Source organism: Chiloscyllium plagiosum, chromosome 5, assembly GCF_004010195.1.
Source record: "Chiloscyllium plagiosum isolate BGI_BamShark_2017 chromosome 5, ASM401019v2, whole genome shotgun sequence".
Taxonomy (NCBI): Eukaryota; Metazoa; Chordata; class Chondrichthyes; order Orectolobiformes; family Hemiscylliidae; genus Chiloscyllium; species Chiloscyllium plagiosum.
The window spans coordinates 11825357-11846592 of NC_057714.1; the positions used below are offsets into that span (position 1 = coordinate 11825357).

At 40.2% G+C, this 21236-nt stretch overlaps 1 protein-coding gene across 2 annotated transcripts in view; it reads right to left on the reverse strand.

Moving 5' to 3' along the window:
* Positions 1-21236, reverse strand: part of LOC122549721 (adenylate cyclase type 2-like) — a 625439-nt gene that overhangs the window by 147454 nt on the left and 456749 nt on the right. For both annotated transcript variants that reach the window (XM_043689618.1, XM_043689619.1), the window contains 2 exons: positions 8538-8649; positions 8295-8422 (listed from right to left, as the gene is read on the reverse strand). In XM_043689618.1, the coding sequence (XP_043545553.1) occupies positions 8295-8422; positions 8538-8649 (240 nt within the window). The remainder of the gene's footprint in view (positions 1-8294; positions 8423-8537; positions 8650-21236) is intronic.

Consider the following 21236-nt stretch of genomic DNA (forward strand, 5'->3'; position numbering starts at 1 on the left):
TTGCTGTAATGTCTGCTTCATAAACTGATTTTGTTTCACTGTTTTAAATAAACTAATCTAGAAAATCAATCAATCCTGACAACTGGCTGATTATTAGACCATTGCATTGAGCATGATACATTATACATTGTACTTTTTCACATGATTTACGCTGCTGCATTATTGTGGAATCACAGCAGCTTTGCGAGGTCTCAAGTTGGTTTGTCTGTCCATCAATAATGGAATCAAATCGCACACTGTAGAAAATGCTGAAGGACTGCACAGGCAATACAATAGAATCGGATATTCCAGGAAAACATCTGCTCGAGTCTGGGTTCTTGAAGCAGATCAGATCCAACAATGTATTACAAACAGGTGCAACATTCAAACTTCAGCATTTATAAATTTCATTTTACAATTTCTACTGCGACAAAAATGCTCCAACGTGGTATATTTTCTCCTTGTTGCTTTTAAAATGTCTAATTCAACAATGTTTTCACATATCAAACATTATTTCAATTACATGTTATTTGCCTCACAAGATATTACAAATTCTTTAAGGCTGTCTGTTTTTGTGTATTTCAATATTTTAATTTAATAGATAACATAAGAGAAAGCACTTTCAATCCTTTCAATGTCAGCCTTGACTGAACAATAGCGCTCTTGCTTCTAAGCCAGCAGATTGTGCATTCATATCGCACCCTAATCAGCTAACACAGATCATGGTTGAAACTTCAATACACTAGCAAGGGATGCTGACGACCACTTGAAATGTTAAACTGTAGCCCATTTTCCTTAAGACACTTACTCCACAATCAACATCACTACTACAAATGACAATGGTCTGAATGTTTCCTGAGAAACAAAAATAAAATTGAACATTAGGGCAGATTGCATTAACTAGAGCTCCTGATAGAGGGCTTGGTATAATTGGATACAAATTTGGAATTCTATTGCAGAGATAAGAGCACCCGGCAAAATGTTCTACTAATTTGCTCAAAACATCTCTTGGAAGTGCTCTTTAACCAAAACACATAAAAAGGGACATTATAATACTCCAGCTCTGGAAGTGATAAGCCATTTAATGTTCGCCAGCAGTAGATCATCTAGAAGTGAATATTGGGGTTACTCTTAAAATGGCAAAACTGCACAACTTTATCATTGAAATTGTCCAAGATGAAAGAAGGCTCATGACTGATCAATCGGAAAGTTTCATGGCTGAATCCCTCCATTATAGCATTAACGTACAGGATCTGATATGCATATCTGACAATGACAAAGAATAATCAGCACCACTTCAAACAACTATACGTCAGCTTCAAGATAACTTGTAACCAACATAAAAAAGGCCAGAGGCAGTCACTTTCTTCAAGCAATCTACTTTTTTTCTTTACATAAGATATCAAACAGTGTACTACATGTGAGAGACAGTCACCTTTGCATTGACCAATATTGTCAGCACATTCATCTGCATAATCAACATAAAAAAGATACAGCTATTGAATTATCCAACATTTGGGTTTTTTTCCAAAATAGAGGTGGTCATGAAATCTACCATGCAACCAAACTGGGCAAACTGATTGTCTGACTTGCCTGAGTTTTGGCTATTGTCGACCTGCTATTACTATAATATCTGAGGCACCTCCTGCTATCAGGCCTCGGGCCAAATTATAATGCATTATGATCAGACTTAAACATCTGGCTGCTCACAAATGTCTGGAAATTGGGTCATATCCTGAACTAGAGTCTGGGTTGTAGTGATGATTGATGGAAGCTGGGATCAATTCTGGAGGCACAGTGGCTCAGTGGTTAGCATTGCTTACTCATAGTGCCAAGGATCCGGGTTCTATTCTAGCTTCGGGCAACTGTCTGTGTGGAGTTTGCACTTTCTCTGTGGGTTTCCTTTGGGTGCTCTGGTTTCCTCCCACAGTCCAAAGATGTGCAGGTTAGGTGAACTAGTCTAGAGTAATGGATCTGGGTGGGTTACTCTTTGGAGGGTCAGTGTGGACTTGTTGTGCTAAATGGCTAGTTTCCACACTGTAGGGATTCTATGATTCATTGAAAACCAGCAAAGTTTTCTTCAAAAAAGTTGGTTTCTGTTTCGTAGAAATAATATAGAATTCCAGAAGCTCTAACATGGGAGATGTACAAAGAAGATAAGAATGTTTAATGCCTAAAATATGATGTGAATAGCTCAGACACTCAAAAGAGTGTCCTAGGACCAGATCATGTACCAAGAATTATTGGTCAGTCAGTTAAAAAGAAATTCTGGAAGTGTACATCCTTAGGAATAAGATCACCAAATTACAGAGAGTTCATAGACATATGACTTGTTATTGTAAACAGCATCTAGAAACCTGATAGAAACTACCATTGATGACAATTCAAGGGCCAAGTTGATTGAGTGGGAAAGGAAGAGATCCTACATACTAGAGCTGAATTGGAAAGAAGGTGAGATTGTACATGGTATTGAGAATGATACAGTTCTTGTGGCCTTATAATGCCAGATTTCTCTGAATACCAGCATTTACAAGTGCCACCGGTTATTGATTCTTTTGCCAAAGAAAATACTACCTTATCAAAGTACATTCATGATTTTGTATACCATTATACAATCTCAATCTTCTCTGCTTTAAGAAAAGCAGACCTAATATTTTCAGTCTCTCCATCAAAATAAAGTTCTGTGGCCTTGGTTAATATCTTGTTAATTTATTTTGCATCTCTCTGAAGACTTGGCATGTTGTCTAGTATGTACTCAGATTCAACTTGTTTTCTCTGAACAGCTGGCGTAATGTCCTTGCTTTCATATTCTATACCTCAGTTAAGAAGTTAAGGATCGCGTAAGCATCTCATCACTCTTCTCAACCAGTTCTGTTTTGTAAATGTATACCTCCAAGTATCTTGAGATTTGTACTTCCTTGAAAGCGTATAATTATTCAGTTTATGTTGTCTTGCTCATTATTCCCTCCAAAATGTATCGCTTCATGTTTCTCTGCATTACATCTATCATAAGTTCATCATTTCAGCAGGTTGGCAAGGTTCTTCAGAAGTCTAATACTGTCCTTCTCATGGCTTACTATTTTTCTGGGATTAGAGTTATCTTCACACACTTAATTTATGTGTTGTAAACCCCAAGTGCAGATCATAAATATTTATCAAGAAAGTGCTCCTTGTATTAATCCATATAGGATACCACTGCAAATCTTCCTCCGTTGTAAAACAACCATTCACCACAACTCTCTGCTGTCTGTCCCTTAGCTAATTTTGTGGGTATGCTGCCATTTTTCATTAAAGTAACAGGTTTATTGTATGCTACTTTGTTAAACATCTTTTTAAAGTCCATATACACAATATCAACCATATAACTCTTCATAACATTAGTTCATCAAAGACCTCAACAAGTTAGTCAAACAGAATTTTGAGGGAATAATGAGCAAGATAACATAAACTGAATAATTATACACTTTCAAAGAGGTACAAATCTCAAGATACTTGGAGGTATACATTTACAACAACTCCTGATTGACTTTCATTTATTAGCCCTCACTGTTCAAAATGCCAAATCATTTTGTTTGGATTATTGTTTCTAAAGGTTTCACCATCACTAACATTAGACTGACAGTTGCCTGATTTATCTATTTTCTCTTTTCTAAGTTGAGAAGCAGCATTTCAGTCTTTCAGTCCTCTGACCCAACACTATAGGTAAGAAAAGTTGGAGGATTTTTACAAACAGATCTTCCATAATTTCTACTCTTACTTCATTTAGTAATGTAGGATGCACAGTATTTAAACCCATTGTCTTTTCTATTTTGAGAACTACCAGTATCTCAATTTCCTCTATTTTATTGTATGCAATATTGCAACTAACTACTTCTTTATCGCTCTACTACAATATCCTCTTCTTCAGTGAAGACAAATGAAAAGTAACCATGCCCTCTGTCTCTGTCAGCTTTTGGCTCCTAAATGGTACCCTTCATCTAACCGTCCATTTATCTTATATTTTTGTATTCATGTACAGGATGTCTGCACTGTCGATATTGTTAGCACTCACTGCCCATCTGAAATTGTTCTTGGAACTAGTAATAAGCTACCTTCTGTAACAGTTTGTGTGATGCAGATACACTCAGGGCTGTTTGGTAGATATTGAACAAATAATCAATTGTTTCAAAGGCAGGATGACATGCAACCTGAAGAGAGGTGTGTTCTCATGTTTCTGTTGCCTTTTTGGAGGTAACATCACAGGTTTAGAAGGTGCTTGAAATATTACTGTCATGCCTCTTTTAGTTGATATGCACATACACCTGTGATTGAGGGAGTGAATATTTAAGGTGCTGAAGTAGTGCCAATCAAGTTTGCTGCCTTTGTCTGGGCACAATATGAACTGAGCATTGGTGAACAGGTATTAATATGTAATTACTTCTTGATAGCATTATTAATTATCCTTTGCATCAATCTGTGGCCGATTGCCAGTGGTTTGATGGGAGTAGTAGTTGGCTGGCATGGATTTGTTTTGTTCTTTTGGATGGACATACCAAGATAATTTTCCTTTCTTGAGTAGATGTCAGTATTGGAATTGCATTGGAACAGCTGGTTGTGAATTATAAATATTCAAAACACAGCCAAGATATTGTCAGAATCCATAGATTTTGCTGCATCTGGCACCATCAGCTGTCACATGGAGTGAACTGAATTGTCTGAAGACTGGCAGTTGTGAAGATGGAGACCTCAGGAGGAGACCAAGATGAATCATCACTTATCATTTGTGGCTGAAGGTAGTTGCAAATGCTTGAGCCTTATCCAGCATGCTCTAGATTTTACCATGCTGGAGGGTAGAAATGTTTACAAAATATACTTCCCTTTATTTGTTAAATTGTTCATCACCATTCATGACTGAATGTGGCAGGACTGACCTGATCCATTGGTTAGGGGAGAAAATGAGGACTGCAGATGCTGGAGATCAGAGCTGAAAATGTATTGCTGGAAACGCGCAGCAGGTCAGGCAGCATCCAAGGAGCAGGAGAATCGATGTTTCGGGCATGAAGAAGGGCTCATGCCCGAAACATCGATTCTCCTGCTCCTTGGATGCTGCCTGACCTGCTGCGCTTTTCCAGCAACACATTTTCAGCTCTGATCCATTGGTTATGTGATTACATAGCTCTGGCTATCACCTGCTGATTCTGCTGTTCAGAATGCCTACTGTCCTGAATTGCAGCTTCATCAAATGGGTATCTGATTTAAAAGAATGCATGGTGTTTCTCCAGGCTTGCTCTTCTACCTCTCCCACTGAACTAGGACCAACCTGCTGGTGTGAGTATAATGATAACCTGTGTGAAATGCATACCTAGGAGGTCACAAATTGTGGTGGAATACAAACTGCTGTGCCTGATAGCCCTAAAGGCCAAATCCTAGCTACTTCATTTGTTCTGAATCTATCACATTTAACATAGCCATGCAACTTGATGTGCTCAGTTGAGAGCGAAGAGGGGACTCTATGTCCACTTGGTGATCATTCCTATCCGAAACCGTCATGATCTGATTGCTCTGTAGTTGCTAGTTTGTCTGCAATATATCTAATCTCTTCAATAATCTGTTGTTCTAAAAAATAACCCAGGAAACAACAAGCATTTTAATTGAAAAAGAGGTTCAAGAAACCGGAAATAGAAACAGTAAATACTGGCAAAATTCAACAGGTTTATCTGCATCTTCGAAGAGACAGAGTTAACATTGCATGCTAATGAACTTTCATCAGAACTGAGAAAAGTTAGAACTGATGTACGTTTTGAGCAAAGGCTGGGTGGGACAAGGACAAAAGAAAGGTGAAAGACAAGAAAGACTTAAGAATTAGCTTTATAGGGTCAAAAACGTTGGCAAAGAAACAAAACATGTGCCTAAAGTATGTGTACGGATAATGGAGTTTAATTCAGATAAATGTGAAGTGCTGCATTTTGTTAAGACAAATCAGGGCAGGACTTACACTGTTAATGGTTGGGCACTGGGGAGTATTGTCAAACAGGAAAACCTAGGAGTGCCAGGTACATAGTTCCTTGAAAGTGGCATCACAGGAGGCTGAAAGCATAAATAAGAAACAAAAAAAACCCAATACAATCAAAGAAAGGAAACAAAGCAGTGTCAGACATTATGGTCTGAACTTGTTAAACTCAATGTTGAGTCTCAGTGGAATACAGCAGTCGGTTAACGACTGAGACGGCAGCATGACAGCAAGTTGGAGAATTAAAATGACAGGTCACCAGAACCTGGGTGTCATGCAGTGAGAGTCAGTGATAATGATTGTGATATGAAATAATAGCACCAAGAATGGAAACAGAAAGTAGAGGATGGGAAACGACCCATTGGAGCTGGAGCATGTGAAACTGAAAGATGGAAATTGGAAGCAAAGATGGCAGAATTTTCCAATTTTGTTACATTTCTCATTTTTCTCAGTTCTGATGAAAGGTCACTGAAGTGGAAAAGTTCACCGATGCTGCCTGACCTGCTGAGTATTGCTAGCAGCTTTTATTCAGTACCTGGATTTTGTCCAGTGCTTCATATACTCAGCTTTGTCTTTGTTCACAGACCTGTTCATAACTGAGTGCCTTTTGCTGAATCATTTGTAAGGAAAGCTAATTAACCAAAATGCAAACAGTGCTCTACTCTACTATTTCTATTTGTATGAGTGAAGTCAACCAGTTAACTTTAATTGTAATAAAGCATTAGCAGTGAATGGGAGGAGAAGATTTTGTTTAATTTAAAGTTTAAAATAATTTAAACAAGAAGTGCTTGAAGTTTTTTTTGCTGATAATCTCATTGTTGCATAGTTTTATATGTCATTGCAACCAGCACATCAATTACAGACCATTGTGTCATCTGACAGACCACTAATAACATCACTATTAATTGGTCAACATAAGATGGATACTGCGTTAAAATTTGTCTCTTAAAGCAAGTATCTGGTCTCCATTCAATATTTCTATCCTAACAACTACCACACTACCTTGAAACAAAGTTCAGTTTGTTAGTTTATCAACATGGGGAAACCAAACATCTAATCCATTGCTTTCTAAGGATGTTAAATATTGGTGTTCCAATGGTTTTTATTGATCTGTCACTACTAAATTCATTATAATTTAATGTATATTTGTTTATTCAAGAACTTTTATAAATATCTACTATACAAAGAAAAGTGTTTTATGGACAAAGCCCTTGAAACAGAAATACATATTCACAAACTTGATTGAGCTCTTCAATAAGGTGACCAAGAAGATAAATGAAAACAGAGCGGTAGACGTTGGCAACATGGACTTTTGCAAGGCCTTCAACAAGATTCCACATGTTAGACTGCATGGGAGGGTTAGATTGCATAGGATCCAGGGAGAGCTAGCCAACTGGGTACAAAATTGACTTGATGGCAGGAGACAGAGGGTGGTGTTAGAGGGTTGTTGTTCAGACTGGAGGCCCATGACCAGCAGTGTGCCACAAGGATTGGTGCTGTGTCCATTGTTGTTCATCATTTATATAAATGATTTGGATGAAATTATAGGAGGCATGGTTATTAAGCTTGCAGATGGCAACACAATTGGTGGGATCGTGGACAGTGAAGAAGGTTATCTAAGAGTAAAACGGGATTTTGATCACATGTGCCAGTGGGTCGAGGAATGTCAGATGGAGTTTAATTCAGATAAATGTGAAGTGCTGCATTTTGTTAAGACAAATCAGGGCAGGATTTACACTGTTAATGGTTGGGCACTTGGGAGTATTGTCAAACAGGAAAACCTAGGAGTGCCAGGTACATAGTTCCTTGAAAGTGGCATCACAAGAGGCTGAGGGGTGACCTTATTGAGATTTTTAAAATCATAAGGAGCACAGATAAGGTGAATAGCCAAAGTCTTTTTCCCAGGGTAGTGAGTCTAAAACTAGAGGGCAAAGGTTCAAGGTGAGAGGGGAAAGATTTAAAAGGCAATGTTTTCACAAAGATAATGGTGGGCATATGGAACGAGCTGCCAGAGGAGGAAGTAGAGGGGAGTACAATTATAACATTTAAAAGACATTTAGACCAGGTACATGGATAGGAAAGTTTAGATGATATGGGCCAAATGCAGGCAAATAGGACTAGTTCAGTTTAGGAAACCTGGTCAACCCCTGTATCACTCTATGCTGTGCCTCCTATCACCATTCAGCATGAAATCAAGCTTACAAAATGTAACAAAGATTAACATTTACGGATTCATATATGCTTCCAGTAGTAAAAGTACTGCTGGAGAATAAACTTAGATTTAGTTCTATTTATAAAACTAGAAGAACTTGAAAATTTAACTTACTTTATGGCTTCACACATGTCCAACCCCATTTTAACACAGTTTTTGGCATGGTTGGGTAGAGATATTGGTAAACCAGAAACACAGTAGTAGCAGTCCCCTAAAATCTTGATCCTCATACAATCATTTTCCTGAATAAAACGCAGTGTAAAAATCAATTGTAATTGCAAATGCAAAATAGCGTGAATAATGTTTAAGCACTAACATTTCACAGTATCATTCTGTTTTTCAGTAAGGGCTGCTTACCTTTGCAATTTGATCAAATTTGCCAAATAACTCATTGAGTGTGTGCACAAGCTCTCCAGGTGAACATTCACTAGCCAGGCGTGTAAAACCCACAATGTCAGCGTACAATATGCTGCAGGAAAACAAATATTTTAAAATGTTATAATATATTCATGGATTATGTGAATCGATAGATGGAACTGTTTGGACAACACTGGTTTGAGGAGGTATTGCCATTTCCAATTGCTCACATGACAAGTTAAAAGGCCAAAAAGTAGATGGTTTACCTATTGTTTACAAAAGTCAATAGTCAAGGAAGACTGTAGATCATTTGCTGTTTATTGCAAAAGCAAATATTTTTGGAACAGGAGACAATCTCTTTAAGAAGAGATAGGAGATGGATTTTATGGCTTAATATTTGGACAAACAGACTTGGAACAACCTTTTGCTCTGTGTTACAGGTTACCAAGCAACCAGCCTCTAAACTAAAGATGCCATATCAGTGCACACAATTGTGGCAGTTGTGGATAGGACTGCAAGTAAAAACAATGCTCCTGCTCTTCATCTGTGAGAGAAAAGTCCTTAAAATAAAGCTGATTAAAAAGCTCTTTCTCTTTCAGTGATGGAGTTTGAAAAGCTTGATAAACTTTCAATTATCAGGATGCTTAACTTTTCCCATCTAAATCTGAACTGACGATCTTCCACCATTTTGTTATGGATCTTGTTAACAGGAAATTACGGGATCTGTGAGAAGGTAATTCATTCTATCTTCCGAATTTGAACCCTTGACTTTATTTTCTTTTTATAAGTTTTTGAAGTCTCGCAAATTTTTCAAATATACAGACTGTCTTGTCACTATATGAATATATGTTTGTGTGGGAATTAAGGAAATACAGTTTAATTGTGTAAAGGAGCTTAGTTGATAACCAGTTTAGCAACTTATTGTAAGAATAAGTTATGCCAATAATAAATGCGTTATTTTTGAGTTTATTAAAACAACCTGCTTTCGGGTTCTTTTATTCTAGATTAAAGTAATAAAGAGAAACAAATTGATTGCTTTGATTGTTCACTAAAGTTTAGGGTTGAATCTTGAATTTTTTTGGCTATATCAGAGGTAGTTTTTTGGAAGGTTATTCATGGTGAGGCCTAGCAAGGTTTCCCACTGTATCTTACAAAACTATCCAGATTAATACCATCCCTACCTCTATAGCAATCTCCCACAGTAGATTTTCATCCCATCTTATCACATGCTGTTCCCACTGTAGGTTGCCACTCAAGGGATACAAAGAACATCTACGAAAACACCATGCCCCTTTCATCCATGCCATCTTTGAAATGTCGCTGTTCACCCAGATAACATTGGCAATCCAGCACTGCTCCTCACTAGCAATGTATTAACACAGCAGCCATAAAGCTCTACAGCCCACTACAGTCAGCATGACTGACACTCCTTCATTCATACAATCCCATTGCTGTTTACACTGATGCCACACAAACTTTACTTGTCTGTTGCTACGTCCTGTTTGAACACGCTTTAAGTCAGTTCTCTTCCAGTCCCCACAGTGGACCTGCATTTTATCATTGTCCACTGCTTACCTACTTGTAATGTTCCTCAATCATACAAATAATAAAACATAAATATGAGTTTTTACTTACAGGAAGGAAAAGTGAACAGAAATAAAACCAAAAGTGGCTGAACCTTTGTCTCCACAATACTAACCAGATTTTGGCATCACGACCAAACATTACAGATTACAGATTACATTACAGTGTGGAAACAGGCCCTTCGGCCCAACAAGTCCACACCGACCCGCCGAAGCGAAACCCACCCATACCCCTACATTTACACCTTACCTAACATTGCTAGTCAACATTTCTCTGATGCAACCAGTTGTCTTCAATTGGAGGTGGGTGTTGATGACATTTTAACTGGTTTGTAGAACACACTGTAGCTGAGCTCTGTCATGGACAATGTCAGCTTCTCCTTCCCAATATCTTTGTCTTCCTTATCAGAAGGAGGTAGATTCCACCAGTTCCTTTGCATTCAGGACCTTTCCTCATTGTCTGCACACTCTGTCTGGACTACACCAGAGAGCTTCCCACCCCCCAGACTAGACCAAGCAACAGAATCTTTAAGAGCCCTACACTCTGGCCCTGGTTGATGAATGGACGGCATGAAACACGCTCTCTGCCTCAGATAGAGGGTTGCACACGGTATCATGAATCATGCTCAGAATGTGTAGACCTTGTCCTCCAGTAACCAGCCTTGGAAGGCACCTAGAACCTCAAAATCATCAGCAACCTCGGCTGCTTGTCTGGCTGTTGCTGTCTTCTTCATAAATTATGGCGCCAGGAACAGAAATCCTTTCCCTCCAACATTGCTGCAAAATATGCCAGTGAATCAGAGGCTGGCAAATCTCCAATATCCAACAATGGCATGGGGAACAATATCAACTGTTGATAATTGACCCTTCAAAGCTTCTTAAATTAGGAAATCACATCTGAAAATAAACAAATAAAATTGACTTTGTCTTTACTTCAGTGCTCAGTTATTCAAATACATCTCCTTTTGGGGTCTAAATTGATTGTGACCAACAAAGTCACAATTGCCCATATTTTCCATTGGCCAGTCATTATTCCAATGTAGTTGACAGTTGCTTATAGGGGCTCTGTGGAATCCTCATCATAGCACACTCCAAAGGAACTGACTGGGAAGTTGAAATTTCCATTGGGCCAATTCCTCTAGGCCTGGAGCCCTCTCAAAGTCTCCCTTTAAATCAGAAAATTTGGAGTGTTCTGATAAAATGAAGGAAAATAGATACTCAGGAAAGGTTAACTCCTGGTTAACTATATAACAGACCCATGTTTAAACCTCACATATTCCCAACTACACATACCCCAGACACTGACACAACATCCCGATGGGACGTGACACCACTCCTCCTCTGGACACAATCCAAACACCATCACCACCCCGTCTCCCCAACCCTACCAAGCCTGACCTTCCAACATAACACAACCCAGCCCACCTCCCCACTATCCTCCCCACTCCCTCTTCCCCCATGATCTTACTGCCTCAAACCCAACAGGGATTCCACGCTGGTTATGACCCATCTCTTGTCAAACACGGCCTGAACACCCACCCCAACTCCACCATACCCAAAGCCTCCAGAATCAAGACTCACTCTCCTTGCCTTCTGTCAGACCAGATTTCTCCCACCAATTCCACCCTACTCTAAGCACTGCTTTATTCACTTGTCACTTTGAACCTTAGGCACACTTCTCTTTTCCCAGTTCACATCTTGCCCACCTGGCACCCTACCCCTATTACTGTCATATTAATTACTGGGCACTCTATCCACCTGGCAGCTTTTGCCCAATCCAAATGACTTCCTTTACTATGCATCTGACACCCCTTACCCCATACTCACAAAGAATACCCCCTGGGATCCTACCCCCTCCCCAGATGGCACATTGCTCACCTAGTATCATACCTATCAAAAACCCTACTCCTTACCCCACCTGACAACATACTCCACATCCTAGCCCACCCCAGATGACATCCCACCCCACTCATCTGACATCCTACCCTTGGCACTCTACCTTCCCTCCACCCTAACATCTCATAGCCTAACATTTTGCAGCTGATTACCTGAAAGAGGGTATATGGTTTACCTAGTTCTGTGCTATGAAGGAATTGTCAGATTGGAAGCACTGAAGGACCCCAAGTGGAATCTCCACTTACTAATACTGCTAGAGTGGCAATCTGTATGTTGCCACACCTCAAATAATCTGCCCCAATATTTGGTTCAAGAAAACTCAAATCAAGTGATGAGCTGTTTTTCCAGATGGATCACCACAGTAGATTAACTATCGGTGTATCTAGATCCAATGTTAAATTGTATAGCTAGAGCTCAACACAATGGGATAGACAGTTTCCATTTTAGGTGTGTATCTAGGAACATGTAATTTATTAGTGGGGAACAGCCTGCATTTTCTCATGAAGATTTATTCACAGATTTTATCAGTTGACACGAGGAGGACTTATGGCACAGTGGTAGCATCTCAGAGTGAACAGAGCTCAGTTGGCGCAGAGTATGATGGAGTTTGGTAAGTGTGAAGTTTCAGTGAAGTGGGAGAAGATCCATTCATTTACTTTTCCTTTCCTAACCTTCTGGGAGCGTTCTGCTGGCAGTCAGTGCATGCTTAGTATAAAAACAGCAAGAAACAAGAGCATTATCGAAGTCTGTTAAGCTGATCAGCCGGTAATGCTGAGTATAAGGGACTATGTAAATAGCCTCCTTAAGGCATCCAAGTTTGGGAAGACATATGATTAAAGAGAACTTAATATAGATAAATAAAATAGTTATCCTTGAACCTGTTCTGCCATTCAATGATATCATGACTGATCTGTGTCTAACTCCATATACCTGTTTTTGACTAATATCCTTAATACCTTTACTTAAAAAAAAAATGTGTCTCACAGATTTAAAATTAACAACTGATCTAGCATAATTGCTGTTTGTGGAACAGAGTTCGAAACCTCTAATTTTTGTGTGTAGAGTGCTTCATCTCTCCTGAATGGTCTGGCCCTAATTTCTAGACTATACCCCCAATTCTAGAATCCACAACCAGTGGAAATTGTTTAACTTTATTTATCCTGTCTTTTCCTGTTAATATCTTCAATCAGATCACCCACTAACCTTCAAACTCCTTGAGAAAACAGGCCTAATTTGTATAAACTCACCTAATACCTTAACCCCTGAAATTCAAGTATCAGTTCTGCAAACCTACATTGTACTTCCTCCAAGGCCAACATATCCCTCTTAATGTATGGTACTCAGATCTTCTCAGTACTTCAAGTGGGGTCAATCAAGTTGTATAATTGCAGCATAACATCTGTATCCTTATACTCCAGTCCTCTAGATAAAAAGATCAGCATTCCATTAGCCTTTTTGATTATTTTCTGCACATGTTTGTGGCATCTTGGAGATCTATGCACCTGAACCCCCAAGTCACTTTGGACATCGGCTACATTTAACTCCATATCATCTAGAAAAGTACTCCAGTCTTTCCATTTAGGTCCAAAATAAATAACCTCACGCTTGTTTACATTGAACTCCATCTGTCACAGTTTTACCCATTAACCCTAGTCCATCAATATTACTTTGTAATTTCATGCTATCATCTACACGGTCTACAATGTCACCTAACTTTGTGTCATCAGAAAAATTGGATGTGTGACTTTCTTCACCATTATCCAAGTCATTAATAAATAATGTGAATAATTGAGACCGTAACACAAATCTTTCTGGGACACCACTAGTCACATCCTGCCAATTTGAGTACTTAATCATTATCCTTACTTTCTGTCACCTGCCATGCAACCAATCAAAAGAGACACTGAAGAAGTACCCACCAATCATCTACCTGCTTTCCCATGATGGCACATTTTATTAATGAAATGATTAGGTGTTTGTTTTTTGACTGGTGCTGCCTTATAGAACCGATGACGTTTATGACAGATAGAAACAGCTTGAAGGGACTGTCTGCCACCAGCTTTCAACCACCATGACTTTCTAACACAGGTCCTCATCCCACTGCTTCACAGTGGTGCTGACTTGTTGTGCACATTTTCCTTGTCTGCTTCACAGTGATGCTGACTTGCTACGCACTCTTCTCTGACTCATACCTGGACCACCGGCAACTATATCAATGTTCTTTTATTTGTTGGAGTCAATATCCTGTTTCCAATATCCTAAAAGCACTTTGGGTGTGACTACGTGGCACGGACTACCACAGGTCACCACCACATGCTCAAGATCATTTGAGGATGGACAATAAAAGCTGGCCTAGCTAGCAACGTCTTGTGAATGAATGAAAAAAAGGCATACGGTGCGACCAATTCTACACATGCAACATAGCCCAACAATGTTTGTGTATCTGTGCGGGTAAATCATGGTCTTCTGTTTGTAGCATTGTACACTATGGCCTTTCTAATATATTAAGTTGCATATCCAGCCTCTGACATTGAGGGGAGATTTGCCCAATATCTCCTTGTGAGGTTTAATGTCACGTTTAGCTTTACAAATCTCCTGTGGAGCGCTATGGGACATTTTACTACATTAAAGGCAGTACATATAACATTTCTATGACTTAAATAATATGATTCTTTCGATTTCTTCGTATTTTCCCAACTTTCTCTCCATGGGCCATGCCACTCAAAGGTGTGGAAAGTTTCACCCAGTTAATTACAATACCAGGTCATTTTCAAACATAGCTCTGTCTTTAAGCAAAAGCTTATCTCATCTCAAAACATACGTGGAGGTGCCCTACGCTGGTCTGCTGCATTTGGAGAGCGACTTTGATGTTTGTCTTTTTAACTTTGCTTCTTGTTTTTCTTACATATGGTAATGCAGTGTATAGCTGTAATGTAACGGGCCTACGGTTATACTGTGTATAGCTGTAATGTAACTGACCTACAGTTATACCGTGTATCGCTGTAACGTTACTGATCTATGGTTATACCGTGTATAGCTGCAATGTAACTGACCTACGGTTATACCGTGTATAGCTGTAATGTAACCGACCTATGGTTATACCGTGTATAGCTGTAATGTAACTGACCTACAGTTATACCGTGTATAGCTGTAATGTAACTGACCTACGGTTATACTGTGTATAGCTGTAACGTAACTGACCTACAGTTATACCGTGTATAGCTGTAATGTAACTGACCTACGGTTACACCTTGAATCGCTGTAATGCAACTGACCTATGTTTATACTGCGTGTAGCTGTAATGTAACTGACCTATGGTTATACCGTGTGTCGCTGTAATGTAACTGGCCTATGGTTATACCGTGTACAGCTGTAGTGTAACTGACCTGTGGTTATACCATGTGTAGCTGTAATGTAGCTGGCCTATGATTATACCGTGTATCGCTGTAATATAACTGGCCTACGGTTACATCGTGAATCGCTGTAATGTAACTGGCCTGTGGTTATACCGTGTATCACTGTAATGTAACTGACCTGTGGTTATACTGTGTATAGCTGTAATGTAACTGACCTACGGTTACACTATGTATCGGTGTAATGTAACTGACCTATGGTTATACCGTGTATAGCTGTAGTATAACTGACCTATGGGTATACTGTGTATAGGTGTAATGTAACTGACCTGTGGTTATACCGTGTATCGCTGTAATGTAACTGGCCTATGGTTATACCGTGTATAGCTGTAGTATAACTGATCTATGGGTATACAGTGTATAGCTGTAGTGTAACTGACCTATGGTTATGCCGTGTATAGCTGTAACGTAACTGACCTATGGGTATACCGTGTGTAGCTGTAATGTTGCTGGCCTATGGTTATACCGTGTAGAGCTGTAGTGTAACTGATCTATGGTTATACTGTGTATCGCTGTAATGTAACTGACCGATGGTTATACCATGTATAGCTGTAGTGTAACTGAACTATGGTAACACCGTGTATAGCTGTAGTGTAACTGACCTATGGTTATACCGGGTTTAGCTGTAGTGTAACTGACCTATGGTTATACCGTGTATTGCTGTAGTGTAACTGACCTATGGTTATACCGTGTATTGCTGTAGTGTAACTGACCTATGGTTATACCGTGTATTGCTGTAGTGTAACTGACCTATGGTTATACCATGTATAGCTGTAGTGTAACTGACCTATGGTTACACAGTGTATAGCTATAATCTAACTGACCTATGGTTATACCTTGGACTTGGACTCCTCCATCGCCAGACCATGGCAACACGACGGTTGGAGGAAGAGCGCCTCATCTTCTGCCTGGGAACCCTCCAACCACAAGGGATGAACTCAGATTTCTCCAGTTTCATCATTTCCCCTCCCCCCACCTTATCTCAGTCAAATCCCTCGAACTCAGCACCGCCTTCCTAACCTGCAATCTTCTTCCTGACCTCTCCACCCCCACCCCACTCCAGCCTATCACCCTCACCTTGACCTCCCTCCACCTATCGCAATTCCAACGCCCCTCCCCCAAGTCCCTCCTCCCTACCTTTTATCTCAGCCTGCTGGACACACTTTGCTCATTCCTGAAGGGCTTCTGCCCGAAACGTCGATTCTCCTGTTCCTTGGATGCTGCCTGACCTGCTGTGCTTTTCCAGCAACACATTTTCAGCTCTGATCTCCAGCATCTGCAGTCCTCACTTTCTCCTATGGTTATACCATGTAAAGCTGTAATGTAACTGACCTACGGTTATACCATGTATAGCTGTAATGTAACTGGCCTGTGGTTATACCGTGTACAGCTGAATGTAACTGACCTACAGTTATACCGTGTATAGCTGAAGTGTAACTGACCTATGGTTATATCGTGTATAGCTGTAGTGTAACTGACCTACGGTTATACCATGTATAGCTGTAATGTAACTGACCTATGGCTATAGCTCAGACTCTGTCAATATCCAGCTTATGTGCAACCATCGATACCAGATTTTGGAGGTGTGTGCCACATATTCTGAGAGTTGCAATGATGTAGTCATGCTCGAGAAGTCCCAAGTTACTGTCTCCTTGAGCCTTACATGGACGCCTGCTAGGAGGAAAGCAGTTATCCCCTCCAAATATGGCTGGGGAGAGAGAGAGGGACAAAGAGAAAGAGAGAGAGCACGAGAGTGAGTGAGCAAGAGCGAGTGAGATAGAACGAGAGAGAGAGAGAGAGAAGGGGGTGATCTGAGATTGGACAGTTCTTTAATTGTGTAACTTCTGTTGGCTCTAAAGCAAGCAACTGCTGGCCATTGCAAAATAAACCAGGTTAGTGATGAAGTCCTTGAATTCTTCATTTCTTGAATAAATGTTTTCTCATCCATTTTATTGTATGATTAATATCTCTGGGCGATCCCAATTTCAAGTATTTACACTTTCCAAGTGCTAGAACTATAATTGATTTAGGTCTTACAATTAAAGTTAAATTTAACCCTGGAAAAGCACGGCCGGTCAGGTAGCATCCAAGAAGCAGGAGAGTTGACGTTTTGAGCATAAGTTTTTCATCAGGAATGCTGGGTGGGGGAGCAAGGGGGCTGAGAGATAAATGGGAGGAGGGTGTTGTGGGGGGGGGGCTGGGGGAGGGTAGCTAGGAATGCAATAGGTGGCTGGGGGATGGTGGGAGATGGTGATAAGTCAGAGTGGAGGGTGGAGCCGATAGGTGGGAAGGAGCATGGACAGGTAGGGCAGTTCAAGAGAGCGGTGCTGAGTTGGAGGATTATGCAGTTCTCACTTTCTCCCAATTAGCCCTTTCCACCATTCATTATGATCATGGCTGATCATCCAACTCAATAGGCTATTTGAGCTTTTCCACAATATCCTTTAATCCCGTTAATCCCGAGTGCTGTATCCAACTCCTTCCTGAAATCGTACAATGTTTTGGCCTTGACTGCTTTCTGTGGTACTGAACTCCACAGGTTCGCCACTCTTTGGGTAAAGAAATTTCTCACCAGCTTTGCCCTAAATGCCCTGTATCATTAGACTGTGACCCCTGGTTCTGGACTCATCTGCCGTTGGGAATATCCTTCCTGCATCTCTTAGCCCCTCTCCTCATAAGGCAGTCCCATCATCCCAGGAATCAGTCTGGTAAACCTTTGTTGTATTTGCCTTCCTTAGATAAGGGGACCCAAACTGCACAAAGTACTTTAGGCGTTGCCTCATTAAAGCCCTGCATAATTGCAACAAGACATCCCTGCTCCTGTACTGGAATCCTCTGACCATGAAGGCCAGTATATTATTTGCTTTCTTTACCAGCCACTGCACCTGCATGTTTACCTTCAATGAAAACTTCATACATTCTTTGTCCTGAGTCAGATGATGCATTATTTTACAGCAATAGTGTGCAATCCCAAAGGACATATTAACATGTTAATAAAAGAAGAGGATAATAGCTCATTGATCATGCTTTTAATAACTTATTTTCCAAAACAATTTTAGTTGCAAATTAACATAAAAAGGCATCAGAAGAAGTTTATGTTGCAGCAGAAAATACAATTTTACTTTCCTTAAAGTGGAATACTGACTTTTAAAATTGCTATCTGTAAGAAAATGTAGTCATCATTTTATAAATGACATTTACCACAGCAAGATTTTTTTTTATTATGGCAGGGGCAGTTTCCCTTTCTACAATTGTTTATCAGGTTGTGAATTTTTCAGAATAAGCCAATCTTGTCCATTTCACCAACTTGGAATACAGCATACAGCAGCTGTAATATTGTATCCTGCACTCTGTTCTGATACCCTGATGCAATTGTATAGTATGATCTGCCTGTAAAACGTGTAAGAAATCAGTTTTCAATGTGCCTTGATACATATGACAGTAATAAATAAAATTAGTACTCTAAACTGGTTTTCCTGTAAATACTTGCTGTGTTAATTGTACAATCATTGGAGGTACTGCTCTTATAGTAAGAAGGTCTCAATTTACTGTTGTCAGTTCTCTCTGATATATGCAAGCTCAAAATTGGTTTAAACTATATTTACAGAAAAGTCCTGTAATTTGCCGGGATCATGTCCCTTGTAAACAGTCATTTTCACAAAGAGAGAACATTGCAAACTGTGTATATGTAGTGCATACTTTCTGCACTAGGAAGCGAACTTTCCTCTGTTTTAAAAGTATAACAAAGCAAAGATTGAACTCAAAGGGTGAAAAATTGTATGGCAAACTTTGCACAGGAAAGCAAATTCACAACAAACAGACACGAACGGTGGAATTTTACTATGTATCATGCTGGGTTTTTTTTAGAACAGAATAGAATATCCTTTTATTTAAATCATAAATATTTCAATGTGTATATCTCCATTGTTCACAACCAATGAATATACAGTTTATTTGGATATTTTGGAAATGTGAAAACCACAGGCCGGGGAAGCATTAACGCTCATCCCTAATTGTCCTTGACAGGATGGTAGTCAAATACCATCCTGAAATGCCACCTTACCCATCCACCCCTCTCCACACGATTTATCCAGTTGGCAAACAACCTACCTTCCACTGTGCCACCCAGTGACCTTTCCTTCTGGCCTCACGCACACTCATTTATGGAAAAATACACAAAGCTGTTTAAATGGCCTAAAGATTTTGAGTGTGTTAGTGAATGAAAACTCACCAGAATGAAAGGAGCATAGCTCGTCTTTCCCTGGTGATACTGGGCCATGAAGGAGAGCTCCAATATCAGGCATGTCCTTGCATTTCTGAAGAAACTGGAAGGCCTGACCAACAACATTAACCGTGATTGTTGCTGAAAATATTAGGAGTAAGGGCTGCAACCTAATGGTGATTTTCACACCCAGAACATTAGGATCAAAGGGGCTTGCAATGGTGACCGAAAGGAGAAATGTCTGACTTAATTTAAGTCAGTCACATGTTATAAGACGCTGAGGAATTCCCCAACATGTGCACACCCTGTTACTTACTTAAGAGCTTTGAACTTTAGTTGCTGGTTTTATCCTTCTCAGACCAATCCTAAATCATGGCCAGAACCATGCAGATGTGAACTATTTGCCTAATACATACTTTGTTTTTATGCAGATTTATTGACAGCTTTTTATTGCATGTGTAAAACCAACTCAGGATATTAAACAAATCAGCTCGTGTCAAACCACTCCACCACCCAGAGCAATATTCATCCTCACTTGTTGACGGTGTTTACTATCTAGTCTCTGAATTGAGCTCAAAGCTCTCTGTCCCCCTGCACTTCCGGTAGTGGCCACCTGACCCTTCCCCCAGCACCACAAACAGCACTCACATAGCAGCTCTCCTGTCCCCAGTCTTCTCTGTTGCACCAGGCAATACTCACCTCATCCCATATACAGTAATGGATAATGCTCAATGCAACACTTGACCCTATCCCTGCTCAGCTCTACCCACACTCCAACTCTTGACTCATCTTTGAGAATCCCTAGCTCCTCTCTATCTGCTGCAGAAGAGTTAGCATAGTCAGAGAGTGCAGGTGCGGGTGGGGAAGGCTGGGATGAGCATTTCCTGTTTGTGTCAGGTGAACGAGGTGAAACACAGTGAACACTTTTGGGGTGAGAGAAGTGGGTGAATATCATCAGGATAAGAGATCAGGGGTATGAACATTTTTTGAGACAAGACAGGGGGGTGGCAAACACTCTCAGGGACAGAAAGAAAGGATGCACATTATCAGAGAGTTGAAGAGGGTAACAGTACTTTCCGGGGCGAGGCTGTGCTTTTTCAGAGGTTGACAACTCTGTTTAAAACAATGCAATGAACTGAAGGCAGACCTTAACATCAGTGTCTTCCTGTGAGAAAACAGGACATGACTTCACTGGAATTGCATCCTATAATATACCTCATGAATCCTGGAACTTCTGTTGGGTTTGGCATTTCCAGGTGAAGAAGCCCCAACATAAATTGCTAAGTGTGCAGTTTAAATTGCCATCAGTATTTGGTGACCCTTTTCAGCCGGTGACAAGTGGTGTCCCGCAGGGTTCAGTGTTGGGGCCACAGCTGTTCACATTATATATTAGTGATCTGGATGAAGGGACTGGGGGCATTCTAGCAAAGTTTGCCGATGATACAAAGTTAGGTGGACAGGCAGGTAGTCCTGAGGAAGTGGGGAGGCTGCAGAAGGAACTAGACAGTTTGGAGGAGTGGTCCAGGAAATGGTTGATGGAATTCAATGTGAGCAAATGCGAGGTCTTGCACTTTGGAAAAAAGAA